The sequence below is a fragment of the Megascapheus bottae genome, chromosome 3 (assembly GCF_031878675.1).
Source record: "Megascapheus bottae isolate mThoBot1 chromosome 3, mThoBot2.hap1, whole genome shotgun sequence".
NCBI classification, from domain to species: domain Eukaryota; kingdom Metazoa; phylum Chordata; class Mammalia; order Rodentia; family Geomyidae; genus Megascapheus; species Megascapheus bottae.
The window spans coordinates 84683769-84707838 of NC_143511.1; the positions used below are offsets into that span (position 1 = coordinate 84683769).

Consider the following 24070-nt stretch of genomic DNA (forward strand, 5'->3'; position numbering starts at 1 on the left):
GGAAGGAGGGAGGGAGAGAAGGATTGATTGAGGGAGGGAGGGAGGAGAGTTCACCATGTATAGAGAAATGAAGTGACCACCGTCACCTCTGGCAGCTCTAAAGCCTGGGATCCGGGGTGCTGAGAGGCATCTTCCTTCTGTAGGTTCTGGACCTCCACGACAATCAGCTGACAGCCCTTCCCGATGACATTGGGCAGCTGACAGCTCTCCAGGTAAGGATGCAGGACACAGAAGTCCATCTCTGGTGACAGAATGTCCTGGCTGTGCTCTGGCCAGTGGCCATACCCTGTTCATGGTGCCAGCGCCACCTTTGCCTGCACAGTCTGGGCTGTGGCAGTCTCCACCACACTTGGCCTGTGCTTTGCGATTTCATCATGCACTTCTACAGTGTTATATACCTGAAGGAAAAAAAAAAAGGTGGCTTCTGGGATATTGGATATTTGGGGGCGGTTCAAGTGGTAGACTGCTGGCCTAGTAAGCACAGGCCTGACTTCAAACCTGATATTGGAAAGAAAAAGAAAAGATGAATTCTAGCACTTGGGAGGAGACAAGAGGATCATAAGTTGGGCAGCCTGGACTGCAGGCATGGTGAGATTTCACTCTAGCTACAGCTCCCCACTCCTGGGCCATGGCGGCTACACTGAGCCCTGAGTCAAGCCGCACCCCGGAATGGCTGCTGCGAGCCACCACCTTGTGAGCTCAAGGCAGGGCTGCCCGCATACTGTAGAGTGGACTCCATTGTGCTCAGACTGCCCTCTTCACGGGACCCTGAAGACCTTGTGCAGGCTGGGGTGGAGGAGCATGAATGCAGTGGGCGAGGTCCTGGCTTCCATGCCTAGAACAGAAAATGAAAACCTGGCTGTTCTCCAAGCCTCCCTCTCACTCTCTCCTCTCAGCTTTGTGTAGTCACCTCAAACCCTCCATCCTCATTCCCCATCCTCAGCAGCACCTCTCCACATAGGCTGTCCGTTCTGCTAGAATGGCCCTTCCTAGAGTGGCTTGCAGCCTCGGCCTTCCACTGTAAGCCCAGTGTGTCTGAGGAATCGGGGTATTCATCTTGGAACCCCTGTCTTCCCAAAAGCACTAATGGATCCTCACCCACCCCCAGACTGCAGAAGGGCAGTGTCCGAGAGTATCACTGCCAGCTCACTGCCTGGCATGTGAGCCTCCGTGTGCGCTGTCACCATGCACGTGATGTTATCTCATGTTCCACATAGGACCCTAACCTGCCCAAGGTCACGGGGAACGAGTGGCAGAGAAGCAGCGATTGCCCCACAATGGACCACAGTTCCTTCCTTGGCCCAGGATTGGGGGACATTTATATGGACGCTTTTATTTTTGCCGGTCGTGGGGCTTGAACTCAGGGCCTGGGCACTGTCCTTGAGCTTTCTCAAGGCTGGTGCTCTACCACATGAGCCATAGCATCACTTCCAGCTTTTGCAATGCAGTACCAAGGACTGGGACCCAGGGCTGCATGCATGCTAGGCTACTAGGCCATACTCCTGGCTGCTGAATGCTTTTATTGAGTTACTGCATTTGCTATTTTGTAACTTTTGGACACCTGTTTACCAATGCATTGTAAACATCCTTTGGTTCATCAACTATCTATTATTTATTTATTTTTTTGCCAGTCCTGTGGCTTCAACTCAGGGCCTACTGCTATCCTTGAGCTTTTTTTTTTTTTCCACCAGTCTTGGGCTTGAGCTCAGGGCCTGAGCACTGTCCTTGGACTTTCTCAAGGCTAGAGCTCTACCACTTGAGCCTCAGCACCACTTCTGGCTTTTTTCTATATATGCGGTACCGAGGAATCGAACCCGGGTCTTCATGCATGCTAGGCAAGCACTTTAACCCCTAGGCCAAACTCCCGGCCCCTCCCTGAGCTTCTTGTGTTCAGGGCTAGCACTCTACCATTCAAGCCACAGTGCCATTTCTAATTTTTTGGTAGTTGATTAGAGATAAGACTCTCATAGACTTTCCTGCCTGGGCTGTCTTGATCCTCAAATCTCCTGAGTAGCTAGGGTCACAGGCATGTGCCACTGGTGTTCAGCTTAGCTGAAGTGTTTTGTAAGCACTGTGTCCTCTCAGCAGAGGAAGCTCAGCTTAGCCAATATCCTGTCTTCCCTAAGACAAGCAGAAAGACACACTGGTCTCCAGTCTGGGAAACAATTAGGAACTAAGGGTACAGCCTTCTGTGTTTTCTCCCTGCTCCACTGGACAGGAACCAGGACAGTTAAGGGGCAGTGTCCAAGGCTGACCACAAAGGTGCCCACAGGGAGCTCCAACTCTGAGCCTCTTCCTCATGGCCCAGACTGAGGGAGCAAGTGGCGCAAGAGATTGAGGGGCAGGACAAGCCACAGGACACAACTGTACTGTTCTCTTGCAGGAGGAAGGATGACTGAGGTACCACCGATTATTGATTTGCCTCTGCATCTCTGATGCTGCTGGTCTTCCCCAAGGAAGGTCTCAATGGAAAAAAGCAAACACAGTGTCAGTTTGTAACTGCTGTTTTGGGGTGGCATCCTGTGGCCTTCTCACACATGTGGGGTCCTATCTAGAAAGCACAGAGCCTTGGGTCCCATCCCAGAACCACTGACTTTGGCCTTGAAACCTGGTCCAGATCACACTGGGGCTCAGCTCCCTTCTTTTGACACTGGGATGACTAAGGCCTAACCCTGCCCTCTTCATCCAACCCCTCCCTCAGCCCTTCCTCCTCTTCTCTTCTTCCTCCCCAACTGGGTGTAGTTACTGGGCTTTTTGAAGTGTAAATGCTGGGGCTTCAGCTAGGAGCAGGCTTGATCTTGGGTTGGCTCTCTTGGGCACATGACCTCACTGTTGTGGGCCTCATATTTCTCATCTCTCAAATGGGATCATACCTATCTCTCCTTTATAAATAGGGCTTGTAAGAAGAAAAAACAAAACAAAACACATGGGGAGGGGGCTGGGAGTGTGGCCCTGGGTTCAATTCCTCAGTACCACATAAATAGAAAAGGCCAGAAGTGGTGCTGTGGCTCAAGGAGTAGAGCTCTAGCCTTGAGAAAGCTCAAGGACAGTACTCAGGCCCTAAGTTCAAGCCCCAGGACTGGCAAAAAATAAAAATGAAGCTGGGCATGATGTCTCATACTTGTAAACCTTAGCTACTCAGGAGGCATAAAGTAGGGATGGGCTCACTACTGTAATTTGAACAACTTAGGAGGCTGAGAGTGCATGGTCACAGTTCAAAGCCAGCCCAGGCAGGAAACTTCATGAGACTTTTATTTCCAATTAACCACCAAAAGGCAGGAAATAGAGGTGTGGCTCAATTGGTAGCATACTGGCTAAGTGAGATTCCCAAGGCTCCGAGTCCCAGCCCCATACACAGGAACATGGGTACAGTGGATGGAGGCTGGTCCCAAACAGGAGTGAGGGGCACAGCAGAAGTTAATGCCGTCTGCTCCCTACGCCATTGCTTTCTCTCTCAGGTACTGAATGTAGAAAGGAATCGACTGACATATCTCCCACGCTCCATTGGGAACCTGACCCAGCTCCAGACCCTCAATGTAAAAGGTAGGTGACCAGAAAGCCCTGCCCCTTTGTACAGCTCCTGGCCAACACAGCCAAGAACCATACAGGCAGGCACTCCCTGAGCCACTGAGTATGGGGGCCGTGCTACAAACCAGACAGGCATACTGCTAGGAGACAGATAGGTCCAGAGGGTTCCCTGACTGCTTAGGGCCTTGTGGGAGGAGGGCAGTCAGCAGGGTCAACTGGGCCAAGTGAGGGACAGATGGAAAAGAGTGGAATGAGTGACCGAGAGCCATTGCCCAGCGCATCAGGGGCCCCTTCTCCGTGCTGAGGCTTTATCTTATAGTAAGATGAAGAAATGGGGATTCAGGGCACTATAACCAGTTCTTCAAAGTCATTCGGACAGTAAGTGGTAGCTGGACTTCCCTGCCCCTGCCTCCAGGCCTGTGAGTGTCAGGGAGGCTGGTTGCAGGACTCCAGGATGCTGAGTTCTGTCGTTGGGATCTGTCTAGACAACAAGTTGAAGGAACTACCGGACACCGTGGGGGAGCTTCGGAGCCTGCGCACTCTTGACATCTGTGGAAATGAGATTCAGAGATTGCCCCAGATGCTCGCACACATTCGGACCCTTGAGGTGAGTGTGGGGCCATCCTCCCCGGGGTGCCTGGTCCCAGGGATCCTGAGGAGCTCTCAGAGACAGATGTGTGAACAGGAAATCAGCTGTAAGCAGGGGTGTTTTGAACCAGACCTTGAGGAATGAGACAGGCATGGACATGGCCAACACGCACTTCCAGGAGAGGGAGCCCAGGCAAGGAGAGGCTGCCTGGGGAGCATGGGATACACTGGGGAAGGAAGCAAGGTGCTCAGAAGGTGCTGCTCTTGGAGCTCAGGAGCCTAGGAAGCCTAGGAAGCTGGAAGGGAGATGGGGAGGGAAGGAAGGCGGGGTGGGGGGAGCTGTGCCTGGCATGGCAGCCCAGAAACCCATGTCATCAGAGCACGAGGTATGTTCAGCTCAGGCCGCCATAATGAACAGCATGGTTTGGGCAGCTTATACAGGTGAAATTTGTGGAAGCCCAGGAGGAGGTGCTGACAGGCTCACTTGGTTCTGGGGACACGGGATCCTGCAGAAGGCTGTTCTCCGTAGGAAGGTGGCTAACATCCAGTGCTTACTGAGTCGAGGCCTGTGTTAGCCTGCTAAATCTTCACTGCAATCTTGTGACGCAGATACTGTTGTGCCACTTAGCAGACGAGAAACTGAGGCCAGACTGTGGGCGGGGCTTTTCCCAGGTCTACACAGCAAGAGTCATAGATGTGGTGTTGGGCAAGGCTGTCTAGGTCCACCCCCGTGCTTGTCACCTCTGCACAGCTGGAGTGGGGACACAGCTGGAGTGGGGACATCGCCATCAAATCTGGCCAGGCATTCCAGTAGATTACCTCTCTGCCCCTAGATCTGAGCAGGAGTGGGGAGGGGTAAACATAGACAGTAGGGGAAATGGCCAGCCTCCATAAAGGTGCCTCTGCCAGGGCACGGCCTCAGAAAGGATTCTCAGGGCAGCTGCAAGCAGGCCAACAGGAGTCCATTCTGTACTGTCCATGGCAATGTCCTGTCCTGACTGTGCTGTCCAAATCAGTGGTCACACAGAATGCCAGGTGGACCCAAATGTTGTCACTTCCTTACACAGTCTTCCAGGTTGGTGACACTGCCTGTGTGGTAGCTGGGGAAGCTGGGACTGGGGCAGCTCATGGACCCACTGTGGGCTGGGCTGAGCAGGCCTGGATCACGCCTCTGGTCAGTAATGGACACATTCTGTCATCTGTGCTGGCCCCAAGAAACCAGTGGCCACCTATGAGCCATTAAAATGTGGCTTAGGAACTGAAGTTAAACCTGACATGGCTTTAGCTACGTAAAATTTACATGCTGCTGACAGTGCCACCTGGGTGAGGTCAGTTTGATTGGGAGGCAGCACCGGTTCGTCCTGTCTTGTGAAACTGCATGGCTTATGGTCATGCTAGGCAGTAAGGAGTCCCTGTGTCCACAGACGCTGAGCCTCGACGCCTCGTCCATGCTGTATCCCCCACAGGAGGTGTGTGGCGCCGGCACTGCAGCCGTGCAGCAGTTTCTCTGCAAAGGTAAAAGCAGGCCACCTGCCCCCCAACAGCCACCCTCTGCTGCCCAGGCCAGGGACAGCAGAGGCCGGAGGGCTGCCAGCCCTGCCTGCCTGGAGCTCAGGCTCTGGCAAAACAAACACACCGAATGGCCACACAGGGAAATGAAGTCACAGGTTAGGCTCGGGAGACGGGACATTGGCACATCTCCGGTGGGAAGGCCCACCTGAGAAAGAGCAGGGCTGGCACCTGAGGGGTGGCTAGGAATTGGGAAAGAGCAGCTGTGAACAGAAGATGATGCATATGGAAGGCCATGGGGAACAAAGGAGCCCAAGCTGTGACAGAGAGAAGGGAGTGCCAGAGCCCAGGGAGGAAGGATGGAGGCCAGGGGAAACTTGCTGTCTCAAAGGTCTCCGAGCCTCTGTAAGGAGAGGGGAATGAAGGATGAGAAGCTGGGTAGGACACTGGATCATGCAGGGAGAGATGATGGTGGCCTGAACTTGAAGAAGGGTGGGGCAAGTCAGCAAGTGCTAAACCTGAGGCTGCCACTGGCCAGGTCGGCAGAGGGGCATGGCACACCCAATCAGGCTGAGTGTCCTGTGTCTGCAGAACTTTCAGAACGGAACCCACACATTCACAAAGTCATCTGATTCATGAGGAAGCAATGGGACGAATGGCCTTTGTGATATGTGTATGATAGTTGGATCTCCGTGTGGGGAATAATGAACTCTGGACACACCATGCAGGTGGGTCAGGGAATGGAGCAAGACCCACACCACAAAACAAAATAAAAGTAAGCCAGGCATGTTAGTCACATTTGTAACATCATCTATTTAGGAGGCAGAGATTTGGAAATCACAATTTGAGATCAGCCTAGACAAAAAGTTAATAAAACTTCATTTTAACCAATGAAAGGGATTGTGGCCCAGGCCAGTCTGTGCATCAATGAGAGACCCTATTCAAGAAAATAACTGAAGCCGAAAGGGATGGGGAGTGATGCTTAAATGATAGAGTGTACCTTCTTGGCAAGCTCAAGGCCCTGAGTTCAAATCTCATTACTACCACCTCCACCACAACAAAAACAATAATAATAGCAGTAGCCATGTTTGTTTGATTGGATTTTGTTTAGTTTTCCTTTTTTTTTTTTTTTTTTGGCCAGTCCTGGGAGTTGAACTCAGCACCTGGGCACTGTCTTTGGACACATTTTACTCAAGACTAGTGCTGTGCCACTTGAGCCACAATGCCACTTCTGGCTTTTTCTGTGTATGTGGTACTGAGGAATTGAACCCAGGGCTTCGTGTATGCTAGGCGAACACTCACTCTACCACTAGGCCACACTTCTAGCCCTTTTTTTTTTTTTTGATGGGGGTTGTTTTGTTTGATACTGGAGCTTGAGCACAGGGCCTCATGCTCGCTAGACTGGGGCTCCACCACTTAAGTGATGCTCTCAGACAAGATTAACCATTGAGTTAATACATGAGATGTAATCAAAGCAAAACCTCTCTTCTACCATTAGTGGCATTTTAACCCATGCCTTCCATAGCACAGTGTGATCTGTCCCCTAAGAGATGTGCAGTTGTCGAATGCAGTAAGGAACTGTGTTTCCATCCCTTGAGGACCTTTCTCCTCTCCGCTTGGCTAACCCTGTTGTCTTCATGATTCTGCTAATGGGGGCTGGATGTCTCTGTGCTGAGGCCTTGCCCAGCAAGTGTGAGGCCCTGGGCTCCTTCCTAGCAAGGGTGGAAAAAAGAAGTCAATTTGATAAACAACAGACCTTGTTATTTTAATTTTTTTTTCATGTTGATTTTATTTTAATTTTTTGTTGTTATAAAGATGATGTACAGAGTAGTATTTTTTAAGTTTTAGCAAGGATTTATTTTAATATATAACAGGGTAGAGTAGGGAGAATTAGAAAAACATTTCCTGTTTTCTATGCAGGAAATGGGAGTTAAAAGCTCAAATTAGTGGCTACAATAAAAGCTACAACTAGCCTTGAACAAAAATGCTTAGGGATAGCAGGTCAAGCCCTAGGACTGACACACACACACACCACACACCGCAAAAGGTCTGTGGCTTTTCTTTTTCCTTCTGCCTTTTTGTGACATTGGGTTTGGACCCAGCACATTGTGCTACCTAGACAAGCACTCTATCGCAGAGCTTTTCTTCTTTCTGAGCTGGGGGAATGTGTACACATTCACATCCGTCTAGCAATCCTAATCCTTTTACACAGAGGAGCTCAGGTAGTAAAGCCAAGATCAGAAGACCTTCAGAACTCCCTTTTGCAAACATGCCTTTCATTCTCTTAGATCATAGTTTAATGTGGCTTCCCTGATTCTTTGAATTTTTTCCATGTGTAGACAGCAGACTGCCTATTTCTAGCATTTCATGTGAGTTGCCTGCTTTCACCCTTCCAAAGTGGGGTGTAGAAACTAGCTGCATGCAAGTGTAAAACTCTTTCCCCTCGATGAACAGCATTACAAGTTACAGCCAGACATCAGTGGCTCACGCCCGTAATCCTAGGTACCCAGGAAGCTGGGATCTGAGGACCACAGTTCAAAGCTATCCCAGGCAAGAAAGTCTGTGAAACACTTGTTGTTGTTGTTGGTGGTGGTGGTGGTTGTGAACTCAGGGCCTGGGTGCCATGCCTGGGTTCTTTTGCTCAAAGGCTAGTGCTCTACCACTTGTAGCCACAGTTCCACTTCTCATTTTCTGGTGGTTAATTGGAGATAAAAGTCTCTTGGACTTTCTTACCCTGGCTGACTTTGAACCTTGGTCTTGGTCCTCAGATCTGAGCCTCCTGCACACACTTAGAATTATAGGTATAAAGCCACCAGTGCCTGGCTAAGGCTCTTAACTCCAAATAACCACCAGAAAGTGGTGCTGTGGCTCAAAGTGATAGAGCCGCAGCCTTGTGTGAAAGAACTGAGGGACAGCATCTAGGTTGTGAGTTCAAGCCTTACAACTGAAAAAAAAATTGCAAACAATGCTAGACCTGGTTGTACATACCTATAATCCTAGCACTCACTCAACCGGTGAGGCAAGAGATTGAGGCCTGGGCTACCTAGCAAAACCCTCTCTCAAGAGATAAAACCAAACAGTGCGGTAAAAAACGTGTAGAGCATGAGCCCTTTACAAATGATGCAGGAGGAAACTGTCAGAATCGGAGGAGAAAGGTTCATGCCCAAGATGTCACACACACAGATATTAGCAAAGTCATTTCCCTGCTCATGTTTCTCTCCTAACTAAGCTCCGGGTTCTCAGAAAGACAGATGCCCACCTGTACATCAGCTGACATGTAGCACTTGCCACCTTCTGACCTAGGTTAACACCTGTAAGCACATGGTGGGCCCCGAGGACCAGCTAGCAGTGAGTGCACACAGAACTGAGCTGGCCAGAGCTTCCAGGGAGAGCAGGAAGGAGGTGGGGCGGTGGGGCGGGGCAGGGGGGGTCTCCCTGGCAGCCTGTGTCTGTTTCTTGCAGAGTCGGGGCTGGAATATTACCCCCCTTCTCAGTACCTGCTGCCAGTTCTGGAGCCAAATGGAGCTGAGATCTCCCAGGACAGTCTTGATGGGCCCACAGACAGGGTCTCCCGGGAGGAGGTGGAGTGGCAGGTGAGGTTAGCCTGTCTGTTGCTGTGAGTGCAGAGGCACAAGGACGTGCCTGCTGCTGTGAGCATGCATGGTGGGGTGCACATGCACAGACGGGCCTGCATGTGTGAGCGTGCATGTATGTAGACATGTCAATGTGTGTATTGGGGGGGCATGACCTGTTCATAGCTGTACCCAAAAATTTCTCCATTCAGTCCAGCAGGCTTAGCTTTTTTTTTCCTTTCTTTCTTTCTTTTTGGTAGACATGAGTTTGGGGGATTTTTTTTTACTGTTATTAGTAGCATATATTGTATAGAAAGAGGCTTCATCCTGCATTTAGACTTAGCTTCTTTTATAGGACCACCTGTGGAAGCCTCAGACACTAGCTCGGAGAGCATCATTGGCCCAGGGTGTCTCTCTGTTCCTGAGCCAGCTACGCCCCTTCCACCAGAGCCTTTGAACCAATGGTTCCCTGAGTCTGGAATTCTCCCCAAGATTACCCTTCACATCCCCTAGAAGCCCCAGTCCCAGCTGGCTGCCCTGCCTACTCTGCTTTTATAGGGTTCAGTGTCACCTTGTACCAAGGACTGACTGTGAAGTCACCAGTGATAATCTACCTCTTCTGCTGGGCAGAGCTTCCTAAGAAGCAGGATTATGTCTACAACAAATGGCCACACCTGAGGATCACACATCAGGCCCTCTGCTGGCCCTAGGTGGGGGTGGTGCCACAGGGACAGGGCAGAGATGTCAGCTGCCCGTGGGCCTGGCTTTATCTCCCACTGATTCTCCTGCCAGTCTCTGGCTCTTCCCTTCTCCCTTCCTGCTTTCACTGTTTATGTGAATGCTTTGTATTTCCTCTTCCTCCTCTTCCTCATTCTTTGTGTTGGTACTGGGACTTGAACTCAGGGCCTTATGTTCTTACTTGGCTCCACTTCTAGCATTTTGGTGGTTAATTGAAGACAAGAGTCTGATGGACTTTTTTGCCCAGGCTACCTCTGAACCTGTCCTTAGATCTCAGCCTCCTAAATAGCTAAGATTATAGGAATGAGTCCCTAGTGAACCCCCAGCTAACTAATGACAACGGAAATTGGGGAAGAATCAGGAAAACTGAAGACTCTCATACTTGATAAGCGTGGTCACTATCGCGGGCATCACTTGCTGTGCTGAGGCCTGTTGGTGGGCATCTGAGTTTGCAGTCTGCGCTGTGCAGTAGTTCATTCTGCAGGAATCTGTACACACAGCCTGTGTGTGCCAGTGTTTGGTGGCTGCAGTGGGTTTTGCAGACATCTGGGAGTGGAGCCTGCACAGCATTGCCTCTCTAGGGCTGTCCTGGGCCCATGGTGGCCTCACCCTGGGGCCCTCAGTTTTCATCCTTCCATTTCCCCATTTCCAGTGCAGCAGTTGGGGGCCCGTGATCTGCCCTCAGCCAGCCAGAACCACAGCAGCTGCCTTCTCCTGACCTCTGTCTTTTCTCCCCCAGAATAGGTTCTTGGACTATGAAAAGCGGAAGGTAAGATAAGAGTCTCTTATTCTGTAACTTTGCTTCATACTCCTGGGGAACAGCTTTTATTTATTATTATTATAATAAAGGTGATATGCAAAGGATTACAGCAGTTTATTTTGTTTTGATTTTTTTTTTTTGCCAGTACTAGAACTTGAACTCAGGGCCTGGGTCTAGCTATTACCCTTAGTTCTTTTGCCCAAGGCTGGTGCTCTACCACTTGAGCCTGTTACAGCATCACTGTTGGCTCTTGAGACAAGAATCTCAAGGATTTTTGCCCAGGTTGGCTTTAAACAGTGCTCCTCAGACCTCAGGCTCCTGAATAGCTAGGATTACAGGCGTACGTCATTGGTGCCAGTATGGAGAGCAGCTTCTTGGCAGGCTCTGCTCAGAGGTGAAGGGCATGGGTGTTGGTCCCCCAGGAGCAAAAGGCACTGGAGAAGCTGGAGTTTGAGCGGCGTCTGGAGCTAGGGCAGCGGCAGCACGCTGAGCTGCTTCAGCAGAGCCACAGCCAGAAGGATGAGATCCTGCAGACCGTCAAGGAGGTTGGTGCCCCTTGTGCCAGCGAAGGCCCCGAGGCAGAATGACAGGGGGCCCTGTACGGCAGCTAGACTGTGGGTCCCAGCACTCAGGTCCCTGCCTCGGTTACAGGAGCAGACACGGCTGGAGCAGGGACTAAGTGAGCACCAGCGATACCTCGATGCAGAACGACAGCGGCTACAGGAACAGCTGAAGCAGACAGAGCTGACCATTGCCAGCCGCATCCAGAAACTCCTGCAAGACAACCAAAGGTCAGCTCCTGGCCTGGCCTGGCCTGGGGCCGTGACGCCCCCCACAGTGCTCCTCACCACCCTTGCATCAGGGTCTTGGTACTTGCCGAGTCGTCCACTGCCCAAGTCCAGGCTGGTGCTACCGTACAGCACCTTAGAGACAACAGGGCCTGAGCAGCCTCTGGGTTCTGTAAAGTGAATGGGCTTAACAATGCAGCTTAGGCCATGTCCTGCCCTGAGATTGTGAATTCTGAATAGCCTGTTACTTGAAGTCAGCCATTCACCCTGTAGTAAGATCTAGTTTAACACATAGTATTCAGGGTAGCAGCCACTAAGCTGGGGCCAAGAAGCCTCAAGGAGCCTGAGAAGGCCTATTTAGGGAGACCACTGCAGGAAGATTCCAGAAATTGGCATTAGCTCTGTCCCCACCACCTCCAGGCTTGCTTCTTTCCATCCCTGTCATCTGTCTATGACAAAGATGTGCAGGAGTCAGGAAGGCCACCATTTGTTAGAACTTACTGCCAAGCACTTTGTGTGTTTTCCCATCGACTGCACAAATAGCCCAAGGAGTGTTTCATTTGTTCTGTTTTTATTTCACGGTGAGATGCAAGATGACCACCCCCACACCCCCAGTCACGTGAGACCACAGCGCTCTGGGCTGGGATCCACTGTGTGTGTCCAGACAGCGGGTGGGGGCAGTGCTGTTGGAAAGGGCCTTCTGTGACCACAGAGGTCTCTTATGGGTTTCTCCACAGGCAGAAGAAAAGCTCTGAGATTCTGAAGTCGCTGGAGAATGAGAGGTAAGAGTTGTGTCCTGGGGCTGTACTGTGCAGAGGCCACTCCTCAGAGGACATAAGATTATAAGCAGTGACTGCTTATAAACTCAGAGCCTTGAACTTGCTAAGCCACGTCCTCTTTGCTTTTACTGTTATGGTTTTGTTTTTACTTCGTTTCGTTTTGTTTTGTTTGATGCCTCTACTGGGGCTTAAACACAGTGTGTCAAGCTCCCATGCACCTTTTTTATTCTAAGCTGGTGTTCTGTCACTTGAGCCACATGTCCACTTCCAGCTTTTTGCTAGTGAACTGCAAATAAGAGTTTCTCAAATTTGTCTGCCTGGGCTGACTCTAAATTGTGATCCCAGGTCTCTGCCTCCTGCCTAGGTGTATGACTGTTTTCCAAATACAGACTTAATTTATATCTAGGCTGGCCTCTGACCGTGATCTTCCTTTTCACATTTCCTTGGAGCTGGGATGACAGGTGCATGACACCATACCCAGCCTTTCTCATTGGTAAGATGAGATCTTGAGATCTCTTTGATGGAAATGGCCTCACACTGTGATCCTCCTGATGGCTGCCTGCTGAGAGCTGGGATTATAGGCATGTACCATTGGTGTTCTCCATTTCAACCCATGTGACAACTGAAGAGACCTGGCTGTCTTCCACATCTTCCCATCTGTTTGCGGGCACAGGCTCTGGGTATCCATGGCCACTTCTCTGCTTGTTTCTTTTTGTTGCTGTTTTTGCCAGTCAGGGCCTGCGTACTGTCCTTGGGCTTTCTCAAGGTTAGTGTTCTAGCACTTGAGCCCACAGCACCACTTCCAACTTTTTCTGTGTATGAGATACTGGCTTTGTACATACTAGACAAGCACTCTACCACTAGGCCAAACTCCTGGTTCCCGTGGCCACTTTGCTTAGTGTGTAGTTATCTTGACAAGGCGTTCTTGCCATCAAGGCCCCATGTGACCTGGGCCATGTCCTGGGCTCTTAGGGAGCATGTTGTGGCAATCAGGAGGGGCTTCCTAGAGAAGGGAACATGCAAGCAGTGGGAAGCCACTGCAGATGCTAGGGTGGATGTTCTTTTCCAGAATAAGAATGGAGCAGTTGATGTCCATAACGCAAGAAGAGACGGAGAACCTGCGGCGCCGTGAGATCGCCTGTGAGTTATGAGTTGGAGAGGCTGAGTGCCCTGCAGGCAACACTTAAGACGACTGGGTTGGGGGGTAGGCAGCCCCTTCTCAGCTGGCCACAGGTAGAGGGGAGCAGCAGTGGGCAAGTCCCGGCTGGAGCTTGGCTCTGGGATTGGTTAGGCTTCGATACATTCCAGCCATGAGACCAGAGAAACATTGCTGGCCCCTGGCTTTCCTATCTATAAGATGGGGGATCACAACTCTCCTCTCCACCTCACAGGACATCAGGACGACACTGGGGCCATGCTGGCCATCTCTGACCATGTCCAGAGCTGGCTGCTCTGACTTTGGCCATCAAGAGCTGAGGATAGTCCCTCTCGGTTCCCAGACACTCTACCCCTTCCCAGCATGCCCCAAGGGTCCCAGATGCCACATGGTCCTCCAGCTGGTGAGGCAGGCACGCTATCACCTGAGTTGTATCCCCAACTTCATTTTGCCTTGGTTATTTTCAAGAGTGAGTCTGACTTGGTGCCCTGGCCAGCCTGGGCTACAGTCCTCTAGCCTGAGCTTCCCTGTGTTACTGGGGATCATAGTTCCCAACACTGCACCCAGCTGTGTGTCCTCTCGCCTGTTCGCTGAGACTCCAGGTATCCAGCCATTAGTAGAGAAAAGCACCGGGATTTTTCTTGTCTGGGCTGGCTTTGAACCCCAATGGCATGATATTCACCTCCCAAAATTAAAAAAAATACTAATAACCAAAGATAGCCAGGCACTGGTGGCTCATACCTATATTCCTAGCCACTCGGGAAGCTGAAATCTGAATTTTTTTTTTTTTTTGCCAGTCCGAGTGCTTGAACTCAGGGCCTGAGCACTGTCCTTAGGCTTTCTCAAGGTTAGAGCTCTACTAGTTGAGCCACAGCACCACTTCCGGCTTTTTCTATGTATGTGGTACCCAAGAATCGAACCTGGGCATTAGGCCAAACTCTTGGCCCAGGAAGCTGAAATCTGAATCTTGACGTTCAAAGCCAGCCTAAGCAAGAAAGTCCATGAAACTTTTATCTCTAGTAATCATCAAAAAGCGAGAATCGGAGCTGTGACTTAAGTGCTAGAGAGGCAGCCCTCAGTGGAAAGGCTCAGGGACAGTGCCAGGATCAGCACAAAAAAGAAGTAAAAGTAGAAGTGGTAACCCTGAGTTGAAAGCATGCAGTTGCTGGGCTGTCCTGTAAACTGCATCTTCAGTTAGTGGAAAAGCAACCCAATGTATTATCCATGGCTTTAAGTTTTTATTTAAATTTATTATTCTATTTTTTAGTGGTATTATAAAGATGAGGTATAAAGGAGTTAGTTACATAAGTGGGATAAAGAGTACATTTCTTTTTGAACAATGTCACCCCTTCCCTCATTCTCTCCCAGTCTTCTGGCCTGTTGATGGTTAATTGGAGATAACAGTCTTTTTTGTGTGCTTGTTTGTTTGTTTTTATTTTTGTTTTTGCCAGTCCTGGGCTTGAGCTCAGGGCCTGAGCACTGTCCTTAAACTTTCTCAAGGTCAGAGCTCTACCACTTGAGCCTCAGCACCACTTCTGGTTTTTTTCCATGTATATGGTACCGAGGAATCGAACCTGGGTCTTCGTGCATGCTAGGCAAGCACTCTACCACTAGGTCAAACTCCCGGCCCCTGAGATAACAGTCTTACGGACTTCAAACTTCCATCTCAGCCTCTTGAATAGCTAGGCTAGCCACTGGTACTTGGCTCTTTTATATCAATTTTTACAGATGCATGAGACATGCATAAAAATTGACTGGAAGGCCAGGCAAGGTGGCTCACACCTGTAATCCTAGCTACTCCTGAGACTGAGATCTGAGGATCAAGGTTCAAAGCCAGCCCGGGCACAAAAGGACCTGAGACTGAGACTCTTATCTCCAATTAACCTCTAGAAAATGGGAAGTGGGACTTGGCTCAAGGGTAGGGCGGTAACCTTGAGCTGAAGAGCTTAAGGACAGTGCCCAGGCTGAGTTCAGACCCTATGACCCACAAAAAAAAAGAAAGAAAAGAAAAAAAAAATGGACGGGAAGACCATATATCAAAATATAATATGTCTAGGTGACAGGGTTGTGGAAGATTGTTTGGTGTTTTATGACTGACCAGCCTTCCAAGCTTAGGTTACTTTTATAGTTAAAAAGAGCCTCTGTTTAAGGTTGATTGTCAGGTAGGCAAGTAGAGAAAGCCTCAAGTCCCGTCCCTGGCAGCAGGGGAAGTCCTGCTGCATGTCCCTTTCTCATCTGCCCATCCCACCTGTCTGCAGCCGCCATGAGGCAGATGCTGACTGAAAGCTGCAAGAGCCGCCTCATCCAGATGGCCTATGAGTCTCAGAGGCAGAGCCTGGTCCAGCAGGCCTGCTCCAGGTAAGGGGGGGCCAGGCGGGATTCCAGGTGAGCTGTAGGTAGCCACCTCAGGACCCTAACATTGGGCTGAGAGCTGGTGCTAGAGGCCCATGCCCTTGGCTGCCCAGCCTCACAAAGCTATTATAAGCAAGTGATCCTGGCCTTCCAGATTTTTCTAGTGGGACCCCACACCTGGGTTGGCCCTAGAGATGACCACCACTTCCTGTCTCATGCACTCCATATGTTGTGAGGCAGGCCCAGGCCCCGGGCTTGGCTGCCCTGGCGTATCTGTGCGGGCCAGTGTTGTTGGTATTCCCTTCTGTAGTCAAAGCAGGCTCCAAGAGTCTCAGAGCACACTGAGGGAGGCAAGTGGGGCCAAGTGGGGGTGCTCTTGACCATGGAGGGGGCACAGGTTGGGAATGTTATGTGCTGGGGGAGGCAGAGTTGCTCCTGTGCAGATGGCCACTCTGGGGTCCAAACTGCTGAGCTCACCACAGCCCTGTGTGCTTGGGGAAGGTTCCAGATGCCCTACAGAGCGGTGGGAGAAAGCTCAGTTGATGCCTAGCTGCTCAGATCATGCTCTCGAAGCCCTGCATGCTGCTCCCTCCTGGGTACCAGGCTAGCTTCCTGAGTGCCTCAGACTCTGGCATGTCCCTGCTTTCCTGATGGGTGACTTGCTGCTCAGAAGCCAGACATGGGGGACTCTGCTCATTAACTGTGAACCTGGGGGCAACTTGCTTTTGCTCCCTAACCTGTGAATTTATTTTTTTTTTCCTGTGGGTCATGGGGCTTGAACTAGGCCTGGGCACTGTCCTTGAGTGCTTCAGTTCAAAGTTACCGCCTTGCCTCTGGGCCTGGGCACTGTCCCTGAGCTCTACAACTCAAGGCTGCCACCCTATTCTTGAGCCAAGCCCCACTTTCCCCATTTTCTAGAGGTTAACTGGAGATAAGAGTCTCAGGTCCTTTTGTGCCTGGGATTTTTTTTTTTTTTTTGGACCTCACTTTTGACTGTGTTTATTTGAATATTACTTATTATTTCAATTTTCTGAAGAACTTAGTATATCACACTAGCAAACAGATTATCTTCAGCTTTTAGTATATTATACAGGAATTATAAACGTCATAAATAACCTTCTCTAAGTCCCTTTCCCACATTAACTATGTGTTATAGCACCATTTCCTGTAACTATATATCTACCTATGCCAATACATTGACACTTAAGAATCATATGAAACTGAATGATTACATTAAGTAGAACCATAAAGATTTTCCTAAATATTAAATACAGAGAAAATGCATGCAGAATGAACCCAGAAAAGTATAAAACCTGTGGGATACATAGTTTTATTTTAGTTTGTATTTCCTGCAGGGTAGTAATATTTGTCTTTTCCTACTTTTCCACACAGAGGCAAAATAAAATTTCAAAACATTAGATATTGCCTTAGATATAGCCGGGCTGGCTTTGAACCTTGATCCTCAGATCTTAGCCTCCTGAGTAGCTAAGGTTACAGGCATGAGCCACCATACCTGGCAGCTGTGAATTTCTTATCAGAAAAGCGGGGATTACTATCCTAGCTACTCAGGACACTGAGATCTGAGCATCATGGTTCAGACCCAGCCTGGGCAGACTAATCTGACACTTTTTTTTTTTTAAGCAATTAATTAATCAGCAGGAAAGTCAGAAGTCGAATTGTGGCTCAAGTTAAAGCGTTAACCTTGAGCATCAAAGCACAAGAACAATAGTACCCCAGCAGTAGGGGGAAAAAAAAAAAGGTGACTTCCAGGAGCTGCCCATGGAACTGTTGTGGGATCTGGTGAGCCTTAGCTTGCACCCCAGCTCCCGTAAACAGGTACAAGTTCAAAGCTCAAGTGTGAGCATATTTGAGCCTCGTTCTAAAGGGCTAAGCCAAGAACACAGGGACGTTCCTCCCGCCCACTGACTCATGGGCAGCTAGGGGGTGCCCCTGAGGGGGGCGCAGAGACCAGGCATCCACCTCAAGTGACCTTTACTGCGGGGTTCAGTGGATCTGAGCCAGAGGACCAGGAGTCTCTGCCAGCTCTCAGCACCATTGCCCCTTCCCCAGCCAGACTCAAACTCCAGGTCTGCCCAGCTGAGGCCTCGCCCCCAGCAGGAGCTCTGGCAGTACTGTTGGGTGAATAAATGATTATCTTAGTCTCTAAAGACACCTAGCACATAGCAGGTGCTCAGGAAATGTTAAGTAACTGAGCTGTCTTTCTGGCAGCATGGCTGAAATGGACGAGCGGTTCCAGCAGATTCTGTCGTGGCAGCAGATGGATCAGAACAAAGCCATCAGCCAGATCTTACAGGAGGTGAGCCTCGGGCCAGGGTGCCCGACAGGGTCCTGACCTTGTAGAAGACCCAGGGGCTTTGAGAAGCTGGAAATGTGCCAACATTAGGATCCAAGGACAAGAGAAACCAAGATACCCAGAGGTGTCTGGGCCCTGAGCCTAGAAAAACAGTTCTCCCTGTCCCCCTGGGTCTCCTGGCCCTACCCCAATCGTTCTGTTCTCCCACAAGTGACTGATATGATGTCTGTAGACCTTGTCAGAGACATCTGTCACTCAGAAAGGTTCTTGCCTCTGATGAAAGAAAGGTTGGGGGCCCAGTAGACCCCACACAAGCAGGTTGGGGCACCCCCTGTGTGGTGGACAGTGTGTCCCAGTCTGCCGGGCACAGCTCTGAGCCTCTTCTTCAAGTAGGAAATGGTAGCAGTAGAAGTAAGCAGAAGTTAGCTAGTGTGGTTGAATGGGGCTTGGAATCAGCCTAGACTAAGCACTATTAAGCACTGTTTTGAAATTTAGACAGTAGTTTCTCTCTTTTTTTCTTATGCCAGTCCTGGGGCTTGAACTCAGGGCCTAGCCACTATCTATGAGCTTCTTTATTGCTTGAGGTTAGTGTACTACCTCTTGAGCCACAGCTCTACTTCTGGCCTTTTTGGTAGTTTATTGGAGATAAGAATCTCATAGACTTTCCTATCTGGGAAGGCTTTGAACCACTATCCTCAGATCTCAGCTCCCAGAGTAGCTCGGCTTATGGGCATGAGTCACTGGTACCCAGTAGTTTCTGTCTTAAACATAGGAATTAGCTCTGCTGGTACATGCAGATCTGATCCCCAGCTGGCTCCAGGGAAGGCCGCGGAGTACAGCCTGGGCTCAGTAACCTGGGCGCAATCTCTTGTAGAGTGCCATGCAGAAGGCTGCATTCGAAGCCCTTCAGGTGAAGAAAGACCTCATGCACCGGCAGATCAGGAACCAGGTGAGTGCCGGGATGGAGTGCTGGCAGCAGTCACAGAGCTGAGACCCTGGCTCTCCAGCCTGCCAGAGGGGCCTGCTTTGCTCCTTTCCCTCCTCAGGAGCACCAGGGCCGGGGTGTTGGTGAGGGGCTGGAGAGGCACTCATCCTGGCCTGGCCGCTGTGTCCTGTTCTCTGGCCAGGGCATGGGTGACCACAGGAAGCCTCTGTGCTGGCCTTGGCCCAGCAGGACCATGGGCTCTGCGCCAAGCAACTGAACAAGAGCTTGAAGCTTCCCTGAGCCGCAGCTAGCAGGGCGGTGGATCTCTACCTTCGAGAGTCACACTCTTGTTGGACTCTGCTGTAGAACCGTGGCGGGGCCTCTGCGTGCAGGCAGCTGGGGTCAAAGGAAGTGGGGACACGGTGTGGGGTGCTACTGTTGAGTGGGGTGCATCTGGGGCCGAGCTTCCAGGCTATGGGAGCGCTCATCCCATCCCATTTCCAATTCATATTTTTGCATGGTTTTCTTTCTCCTTCTCTTTGTGTTTGATCTTAGCCAACTTACTTTTTTTTTTTTTTAACTTTTTAAAAATTTCAATCCCTCATTGCTGGACATGAAGCTCATTCCTCTGACCAAGGGTGGGTATGGCCAGGGGACTCAGATGGAAGAGGCCCCAAAGTCATGAGCAGACCATTGTGTTGGGTGTGACCTCTCCCCCCCCCCAGCTGTGAGGTGACCCCCCTTTCAGGTGTGTGGGCCCCTTAGAGCCTAAGAAAAGGGCACTTACTTATTTGCTCTGTGTCCTTGGGCAGGTTACTTAACCTCCCTGAACCTGTTTCCCTTGCCTGTACTGTGGACTCAATGACATCCTCACAGCCAGAGCACTGCTGAAATGCTGCAGATAAAGCTCACAGCATGGGCTGGGAGTGTGACCTAGTGGTAGAGTGCTCACCTCGCATTCATGAAGCCTTGAGTTCCATTCCTCACTACCGCATACACAGAAAATTAGCCAGAAGTGGCACTGCAGCGCAAGTGGCAGAGTGCTAGCCTTGAACAAAAAGTGTCCATGGACAGTGCCCAGGCCCCGAGTTCAAGGCCCAGGACTGGCAAAAAAAAAAGGGAGGGGGTGCAGCACACAGAGGTTGCTCATAAATCCATGCTATCATCGTTCAGTCACTTCCATGGCCCTCTGCCCCCCACCCTACCCCAACCCATCCCGGGACAGCAACATGGAGGCAAAAGAAGCTGATGGTCAAAGGCCTCATGGTGCCAGCCCTGTGATGCATGCCTATAACCCTGGCTACTCTGAGGATCCTGTGGCTCTTATCTCCAGTTAACCACCAAAAAGCTGGAAGTGGAGGAGTGGCTCAAGTGGTAGAACACTCGCCTTCAGAAAAACAGCTAAGAGACCTAAGGGACTGCACCTAGGCTCCAAGTTCAAGCCCCAGTAGACGCGTGCATGCACACAAACACACCCCCCACTCCGTTGACCTCCCCTCTCCCTGGCTCTAGAAGAAACCCCCTCCTACCCTACATGCCTGTACTTGGAACCACCCTGGGACAAGCCTTATGCTAGGTTCTTGATCATGTCCCGGGGTGCCAAAGCCAGGAAAGAAGATTCTTTTCACACCTCCTCTGGAGTCCTACAAGTTCCCCTCCAACGCCCCCCAGAAAGCTTTCTTAGACCTCCCTCTGGCCACCAGAGGGCAGCAGCACAAAATTGCACCCCGGTTAATGCGAATAAACCCCTGTCTCATCTTGTGTTTAGATTAGGTTAATAGAAACTGAGTTACTGCAGCTGACTCAGCTGGAGTTAAAGAGGAAGTCCCTGGACACAGAGGCGCTGCAGGTATGTAGGGCTCCCCCTGCACCCCTCCCGTTTCCCTCCTGGCCCCAGGGTAGCTGCTCCTCAGCCTGGGCGGCTGCAGTGACCAGGACAGGGCTCCCAGGAGGCTTGGTGCTAGGCAGGAGGGTCAGAGGAAGGAGGGTTTCATTGCCGAGGCCCCAGTCCACTTCGCCATCTCTGCATTTCCTTGGTTGGGGTCTGGCCGCTGCTGTGCTCCTTTCTTGAAGCCATGCTCTTCCGCTCAGGGCTGCATTCTCCGTGGAGGGATGGCTGGCATCCCAGGATGACTGAGCCCAGGCCTAGCCCTGGTGTCCCACTCTTTGGACTAGACTGCTCCCTGAGTCTGCCCCCAGGACCTAGGCAGATGGGGAGGAGGAGGGGCCCCCATCGCCCCAGTGCAGGCATGGGTTGGAGGGTGTATGGAGCCGTTGCTCGTGCCAGCTTTCAAGCAGCCTCTGTCCTATCTGGCCACGCTCAGCAGAGGACCTCAAGTTGTCTTCCCACCTCCCAGTGCATTGACAATGCCTGCCCCTGGGGGCCTGCCCCGGGTGTGCCCAAGTGTGTGATGTGACCCCAGGCATGGCCCTACCTCTCCTTGAGCCCCCTTTTTGTCCTCTCTAAGATGGAATCTTCCTGTGGCATCAGGCCCTTAGAGAAGGTTACCATGGCAAAGGAGCCTCCACACAAGCTTCACAGAGGAACAGCTCTGCCCATCACAGATGCAGGACCCCTGTTGTCAGGGTCTCCATGGGATCCCCGAGAACAGGAGAATGAGGAGGATGAGGGGATGTGGCCACAGTGCACGTGTCCCCCTCCCCCCTGTGAGCTCCCCCGCCTCTCCCACCCTCCATTTGCTTCCGCCATGTGCTCTGTGGTCAGGAAGACCATGGCTGTCATTTCTTTGTTTGCTGTTTCTTACCCCACTCCATTGTCATGATCACTGGGGTCCCATGCCTGGCCCGAAGCCACCAGGAAGGGTGCCTCAGCTTCGAGGACGGGAGGCGGGAGGAGTGTCGGGGCAGAGCAGCCTGGGCTTTCTCCCCCAGCTTGGCCTAGAGGCTTCAGGCCGAGCCCTGAACTGAGCTGCCAGCAGAACTGAGCCAGCGGGGATCCCAGGTGGTGTCCAACACCATCCTGTGTGCCAGGGGCAGAGCGAGGTCACCGCGGCCCTGGGCGTGGTCTTGTGTTACAGGAGATGGTGTCCCAGCAGCGCTGGGCTCTCAGCTCGCTGCTCCAGCAGCTGCTCAAAGAAAAGAAGCAGCGGGAGGAAGAGCTGCGGGGTATCCTGGTATGTGCATGGCCTCCGAGGTCAGAGTCGGGTAGAGGGCTGGCATCTCCTGGCCGGATTTTATCTCATTTTGTTATTTATTTTAAATATGGTTCCGGGGCTTGAACTCAGGGCCTCATACTCTTGCTTGGTTTCTTCACTCAAGGTGGTATTCTACCCATGGAACCACACTTTTCTGCCTAAGCTAGCTTCATGTGTCGATTCTCAGATATCACCTTCCTGTGCAGCAAGGATTATAGGCATGAGCCACAAACCCAAAACTGGCTACATTTTCTTTTAAGACCCTTGTTAATCAAGTCGTAAGTATTGGAAAGTACAAAGGAAAAGAATTTCACTTCTGAGAATCATCTACTTCTGCCCTGGTGCTGTGTAATTTAAAGATCATGGTGCATCTTTGTAGCTGTTCATGTGCATGCCTCTCCACATGAACTGGTGCTTGCTATCACCGGAGCAGTGGCATATATCTGTAGTCCTAGCTATCGGGAGGCCAAAGCCGGAGGACCCCTTAGGCCCAGGCATCCATAGCAATCCTGAACAACTTAGTAGGTCCTTACCTCAGAAAAAGGAAGGAGGAATTGACCTCATAAAATGTACCTTTCTGGAAGTTTCCATGACGACACTGGAATGGGCTGGCATCTGGTAGAGATATGACTTATTTCCAGGGTTTTAGCCTCTTGAGTGGTAGCCTGAGTATCTCTGTAGAGTGGGCTTTGAAAACAGCCACGAGTGTTCCCTTAGGAGTGGGCTCACATGGCCAGAGCAGGCCATGAGCTTCTGGCAAGAGTGGCCCAACTTATGCCTATAATCCTAACTACTCTGGAGGCTGAGATCTGAGGATATCATCAGTTCAAAGCCAGCCTGGGCACAAAAGACCTTGAGACTTTGTTTTGTTTTGTTTTTTTTTCAATTTCTTCTATGTATTATTATTATTTGCCAGTCCTGGGGCTTGAACTCAAGACCTGGATACTGTCCTTGAGCTTTCTCAGGGCTAGAGCTCTGCCACTTGAGTCACAGCACACTTCCAGCTTTTTTTCCATGTATGCGGTTCCAAGGAATCGAACTCAGAGCTTCATGCATGCTAGGCGAGCACTCTACCACTAGGCCAAACTGCCGGCCCCTAGACCTTGAGACTCTTATCTCCAGTTAATCACTAGGAAATGGGAAGTGGGCTATGCTTCCAGGGGTAAGGTGGTAGCCTTGAGCTGAAGAGCTCACAGCGCCCAGGCCCAGAGTTCAAGCCCCATCTCACACACACACACACACACACACACATGCACAAAAGAGTGGCCTAACTTTGCCCCATGCCTGATGGCTTTGACTGTAGCTTGCATCAGGATGTCTGAGCCCTAATCCTGTACATGAGGACAGAAACCAGGCCCACCAGCCAGGGCTGAAAAGAGGTGTCATTCCCATGGCCGGCGAGTGCCTCCCCAGGCTAGTGCAGAGTGAAAGGAGAGACTGGCTCTTTCAGAGAGTGCAGAGCCCAAGGGGCACGTTCATGCCATGGGGATAAGAGGTGGCCTGCTCTTCACCAGGCCTCTCTGCCACTTTGTGCAGTTGCACCAATGTGCGAACGGCAGTCCCAGCAGAGTGCTGCTGCAGCCCCACGCCCCTGCCAGCAGAAAGCTGCTGTTGCACAGCTAACAGAGGGAGCTCCAGCTCAGCAGACCAGTTTGGGGTGTGGGCACACGGTAGTGGGGAAGTCACTGGGCAGGGCCTATAATACTGGTTCAAAGGAGACTGGGACAGGAAGATCAAGAGTTCCAGGCTTGACTACATGCAAAAACAGGTCTCAAGAACACTGTAAAGAGAAGAGAGGGGTTGGAGGTGTGACTCAGGTAATAGAGCACCAGCCAGTGAGTAAAAGTGTCAACGAATTTGAATCCCTATCTCAGACAAAAAAGAAAGAAAGATGGGGGCACAGAAG

At 51.0% G+C, this 24070-nt stretch overlaps 1 protein-coding gene across 7 annotated transcripts in view; it reads left to right on the forward strand.

Moving 5' to 3' along the window:
• The window catches only part of Lrsam1 (leucine rich repeat and sterile alpha motif containing 1), a 33451-nt gene that overhangs the window by 4951 nt on the left and 4430 nt on the right, over positions 1-24070 (forward strand). For 5 of the 7 annotated variants that reach the window (XM_090330666.1, XM_090330665.1, XM_090330668.1 and 2 more), the window contains 15 exons: positions 144-212; positions 3459-3543; positions 4014-4135; positions 5541-5631; positions 9088-9218; positions 10675-10704; positions 11118-11240; positions 11347-11486; positions 12221-12265; positions 13332-13402; positions 15677-15776; positions 18000-18087; positions 18959-19033; positions 20778-20858; positions 22048-22143. In XM_090330666.1, the coding sequence (XP_090186792.1) occupies positions 144-212; positions 3459-3543; positions 4014-4135; positions 5541-5631; positions 9088-9218; positions 10675-10704; positions 11118-11240; positions 11347-11486; positions 12221-12265; positions 13332-13402; positions 15677-15776; positions 18000-18087; positions 18959-19033; positions 20778-20858; positions 22048-22143 (1347 nt within the window). The other 2 variants (XM_090330671.1, XM_090330670.1) reach the window with 2 other exon arrangements.